Raw genomic sequence first — 5,040 nt, 5'->3', positions numbered from 1 at the left:
ACTTATGGATCCGTTGATGCATGTCGTTTAGCACCTAATGTACGTACTCACGTAACTAATCCTGCATAAAAAAATTACTCTTCTACATGTACGCGTCATGTTGGCCACGTTATATTAGGTAGCTACAAGCGTCAAAACAATAGGAAATACGAAGAGGAGACGATTGATTACAAGCCACATGCCAACTTTGTTTTAGAGATAATACATGTCTCATTTATATCATAATGATCATAGTACGAGCCAAGTAAACACCGATCTGCCAAAACTAAAAAGACAGCAAAACGCTAGCCTTTGCACAAAGAAACACTAGTCAAGAAGGAATATTACACTCAAGACCGAATAATCCACTGAGCTTGACACCACTGTCCGTTACCTGCCTCCGGCACCACCACAACAACCACTAAAGAAAAAAAAATAGCGGATCACTTTCTCACCTAAGCTCGAAGATATACAGGCCCATGGGAGAAAAATATATTGCTACTTGAGAGTGGCTCGTATATACATAAGGACATAGACGGCCTTGACTTGATAGTTGTTACTAGAGACCTGACTTAAGTTACGTCCGTAGAGGTTGAATTAGCCCCGCTCCTATAAGTACACGGGCTCATCTGCATAATACTTGCATAGATCTGCAAATCAGTCTAGCTAGCTACCTCCCCCTGGCGAGTCAATAATGGAGAACACCATCCTCCCTACAATGGTGCTCGCCGCCCTCTTCCTCTTCCTCTTTCTCAAAGCCACTTTCCGTCACGGCAAGAAGTACAACCTCCCGCCTGGCCCGAAACCTTGGCCGATCATCGGCAACTTCGACCTCATCGGCGCGCTACCACACCGCTCCATCCACGAGCTCTCCAAGAAGTACGGCCCGCTCATGCACCTTCGATTTGGCTCCTTCCCTCTCATTGTTGCCTCGTCGGTCGACATGGCCAGGTTCTTCCTCAGGACCAAGGACATCCTCTACGTCGACCGCCCTAAGACGGCCTCCGGCAAGTACACCACCTACAACTACGCTGACATTACATGGTCGCCCTACGGCGCCTATTGGCGCCAGGCGCGCCGCATCTGCCTCACCAAGCTCTTCAGCCCACGCCGCCTCGCACTCATGGCGCACATCCGTGTGGACGAGGTGCACGCCATGGTGCGTGACATATTTGCGGTGTCTGGGCCCAAGCGCGTCGTGCATCTCTATAGGGACCACATGTCGACGCTGAGCTTGAACGTGATCACACGAATGGTGATGGGGAAGCGGTTGTTCGCCGACGGCTCGTCGGAGGGGCCGGTGCCGTCGATGGAGGTGTTCAGGTGGATGATGGACGAGCTGTTCCTGCTCAACGGCGTGCTCAACATCGGCGACTGGATCCCATGGCTGGACTGGATGGACCTGCAGGGGTACGTGCGGCGGATGAAGAAGGTGGGGAAGATGTTTGACGCGCTCATGGAGCACGTACTCGACGAGCACAGCGTAGGCGAGCACCGCCGTCGCGACGGCGAGGCGGCGAGGGACATGGTGGATGTGCTCATGGACATCGCCGACGACCCCAGCCTCGAGGTCCCGCTTGGCCGCATCGGCGTCAAGGCTTTCACACAAGACCTTATCGCCGGCGGCACGGAGAGCTCGGCCGCCACCGTGGAGTGGGCCATGTCAGAGCTCCTGAGGAGGCCGGATGCCTTCGACGTGGCCACCAAGGAGCTAGACCGCATCGTGGGCCGCGGCCGCTGGGTGATGGAGGAGGACATGCCGAACCTGCCCTACATCGAGGCCATGGTGAAAGAAACCATGCGCATGCACCCCATCGTCCCGCTCCTCATCCCGCGCGTCGCCCGCGAGGACGCGGCCGTTGGAGGATACGACGTTCCCAAGGGTGCGCGCGTGCTCATCAACGTGTGGGCCATGGGCCGGGACCCGGAGCTGTGGGACGCCCCGGAGGAGTTCAGGCCAGAGAGGTTTATTGGGAGCAAGATCGACGTGAAAGGGCAGGACCTGGAGCTTCTTCCATTCGGGTCAGGCCGGCGGATGTGCCCCGGCTACAACCTCGGGCTGAAAGAGGTGCGCCTTAGTCTGGCGAACCTACTGCACGGGTTCACCTGGACACTGCCGGAGGGGATGAGTAAGGAGGAGCTGAGCATGGAGGAGGTGTTTGGGCTAACCACCAGCCGCAAGTACCCGCTGGAGGTCGTCGCCGATCCCAAGCTCCCTGCTCATCTCTATCTTTGAGTTTGATATGCGTCATGCATGTGTTATGGTTCGTCAGAATACTAGTCTATTCCGCCAGTCTTTCTGCAACAAAAAATAAGGGGTAGCTTGATTGCTCAAGACAAGTCTATAGACCAAACCTAGTTACCTCAAGTTTATACTAAACCAGCGATAAATAATATGGATCGGGAGTACTATATAAATGGGATATCAAAGTTAGCCATCTTGTAAAGTCAATAATTGGCATCACCCCGTGACCGGGTCAAGATGCATTTTACTACTAGCATGCATGATGGACTGCTTTTCCCCCTTTTTCCTTTTGAAATGCATGTTGCACTGCTGAGTGCTGAGCGTCTTGCACAAGGTAGATGTAGCTCCGACCCTGGTCCGAGCTCCGAGGTGCTCAAGAAGCCCGCTCCTCTTCTAGCAGCCTGCTTGCTCGCTTGATCCCTCTCTTTTCTTCTCTCTCGCTTCCTGCTGGGTAAAAAGGTTCTCCCTCCATCCGCAAGTACCCGCTGAGCATGAAGGAGGTTCTTGGGCTAACCACCGGCCGCAAGTACCCGCTGGAGGTCGTCGCCGACCCCAAAGCTCCCAGCTCATCTCTTTCTTTGAATTTGATATACGTCATGCATGTGTATGGTCCATCGGAATACTAGTATATTCCGCCAATCTACTTGCCACACAAAATAAGGGGTAGTTTTATTGCTCAAGACAAATCTGTGACCAACATTGCTTCATTAATATGTGGTTCATAAGGTACGACCCTGGTCCGAGCTCAGCGTCCCGCTCCTCTTCTGGCAGCTCCGCTCGCCAGCTTGCTCCATTTCTTTTCTTCTCTGTCTGGCCAAAAGGTTCTCCCTTCGATCCATATTAATTGTCGCAGCAGCTTTAGTACAACGTTGTACAAGTGTTGTACTAAAACTACATCAATTAATATGGACCGGAGGGAATACAAAAGAACCGCCATTTCCTCTCTCGGAAAAACTCTACCCGTTTTTGACAGATTAAAAAAGCTCATTAATGTAAAAACTTGTTTGCGAATTTAGAAAATGTTAGGAATTTACAAAACACATCACATATTTAGAAAAATATTCATAAATTTTACAAAAGATACTTGAATAAAAAAAATATTTGAGAATTTAATTTTTTTCTCAAATTTGACAAATATTAATGAATTTGAAAGTATTCAGAATTAAAAAATATCGTTACTTCAAAAATGTCCATGAATCAAAAAATAATATTAAAGAAACTTATTTTTTTAGTTATTTAAACTACCATGGATTTCAAAAAGTGTTATTTCTAATATTGATGAATTAAAACTTAAAAATGAAATAAATAATAAAATAAAAAGGAAAACAAGAAAAATAGTAACCCAAATAGACCTTGAAATCCGACAAAGAAACTCACAAAAGACAGTGCAGAACCTTCCATAACCAAGAAAACTAGTATCATACATGGGTCGGCCCATTACTGCAGACTGAGGGTTTTCTACCGCTAGGAGTTATTCCGCGCCTTAAGCGCGAAATAAAATTGCCCCATCTGTGACTCATAGGTGCATCCACATCATACGACTAACAAAGTGACTTGACTGACTCACTGCAGATTCTAAAAAAAATGATCTACTGACTACAAATCCTTTACAGTACAAACACTATTCTCTACTCCCTCTGTCCCCAAATAGATATTGTATAAATTCAGTCAAAAATTCAATTCTCTCTTAGTCTGACTAAACATATAGAAGAAAATATCGACAACTACAATACTGAATAAATAGATTCTGAAAATATATCTAATGATGGATATAAGGATATTGATTTGGTACTGTTTATCTTCATATTTTTGTATACACTAGCAAAACATGTCCATGCGTTGCAACAAGAAAAAGGTGTCCTTGCACCGTCCTACTTGAATGCACCACATAAGCATGTCTATGAACATAGCAAACACGGTTGTGATGAATCCCGCGCGTCACCCGCGAGGACGCCATCATTGATGGGTACGATGTGCCCAAGGGTGCGCGTGTGGTCCATCGGCCGGCACCCGGAGCTGTGGGACGCCCCGGAGGAGTTCAGGCCAGAGAGGTTTATTGGGAGCAAGATCGACGTGAAAGGGCAGGACCTGGAGCTTCTTCCATTCGGGTCTGGCCGGCGGATGTGCCCCGGCTACAACCTCGGGCTCAAGGAGGTGCGCCTTAGCCTAGCGAACCTACTGCACGGGTTCACCTGGACACTACCGGATGGGATGGCCAAGGAGGAGCTGAGCATTGCATGGACGTGGTTTTTGGGCTAACCACTAGCCGCAAGTACCCGCTGGAGGTCCTCACCGATCCCAAGCTCTCTGCTCATCTCTATATTTGAGTTTGATACGTGATTCATGTGCTATGGTTCATCGGAATACTAGTATATTCCGCCGATCTACTTGCCACAAAAAATAAGGGGTAGTTTGATTGCTCAAGACAAGTTTGTGACCAACATTGCTTCATTAATATGTGGTTCATAAGCTGCGAAGTTGTAATGCAACATCTAATTATGAATTGTCCATCAGTAAGTAATCATTGGTCAAACCATTATCTTCATGAATAAAAAATAATGGATGATTTAGCAAATTTAAGTCTGTATAAATATTTTTTTAAACATGGTATAGAGACGCAGACACTCATACATTCATCCCTATCAACACACACGCACAACAACCTATGAGCACCTCCGAGAGATTGAGGTGATCCATAAAAATGTGAGCACCAATGTCAAATCTACGATTTGAACCTTGGTCGGTTGGTTCCACCACAAAGAACATCAGCGTGATTTTGACCATTTTAGGCAAGTACACAATTAGCTGAACTGTAG

The 5,040-nt window shown here is 47.7% G+C and overlaps 2 protein-coding genes across 2 annotated transcripts; both read left to right on the top strand.

Moving 5' to 3' along the window:
* The first annotated feature begins 645 nt into the window (after positions 1–645).
* On the top strand, positions 646–2,474 carry LOC123169116 (trimethyltridecatetraene synthase-like). The gene has a single exon (XM_044586961.1). The coding sequence runs from the start codon at positions 674–676 to the stop codon at positions 2,213–2,215; it is 1,542 nt and encodes a 513-aa protein (XP_044442896.1). The 5' UTR covers positions 646–673; the 3' UTR covers positions 2,216–2,474.
* Positions 2,380–4,483, top strand: LOC123169117 (ent-cassadiene hydroxylase-like). Its single transcript, XM_044586962.1, has 2 exons — positions 2,380–2,558; positions 4,047–4,483. Exons 1-2 carry the CDS (start codon positions 2,462–2,464, stop codon positions 4,481–4,483), a joined length of 534 nt encoding a protein of 177 aa, XP_044442897.1. The 5' UTR covers positions 2,380–2,461.
* Positions 4,484–5,040: the final 557 nt, after the last annotated feature.

Source organism: Triticum aestivum, chromosome 7D, assembly GCF_018294505.1.
Source record: "Triticum aestivum cultivar Chinese Spring chromosome 7D, IWGSC CS RefSeq v2.1, whole genome shotgun sequence".
Lineage (NCBI taxonomy): Eukaryota > Viridiplantae > Streptophyta > Magnoliopsida > Poales > Poaceae > Triticum > Triticum aestivum.
The sequence above is the reverse complement of the archived record's forward strand: the minus strand, read 5'-3'. Positions and strand labels throughout refer to the sequence as shown.

What these genes read in the sequence shown, in the direction of transcription:
- LOC123169116 (XM_044586961.1), top strand. Translation starts at nt 674, where the DNA reads ATGGAGAACACCATCCTCCCTACAATGGTGCTCGCCGCCCTCTTCCTC.
- LOC123169117 (XM_044586962.1), top strand. Translation starts at nt 2,462, where the DNA reads ATGCATTTTACTACTAGCATGCATGATGGACTGCTTTTCCCCCTTTTT. An exon ending in TGCTGAGCGTCTTGCACAAG is followed by an intron (nt 2,559 to 4,046) that starts GTAGATGTAGCT and finishes TGTATACACTAG; the next exon opens with CAAAACATGTCCATGCGTTG.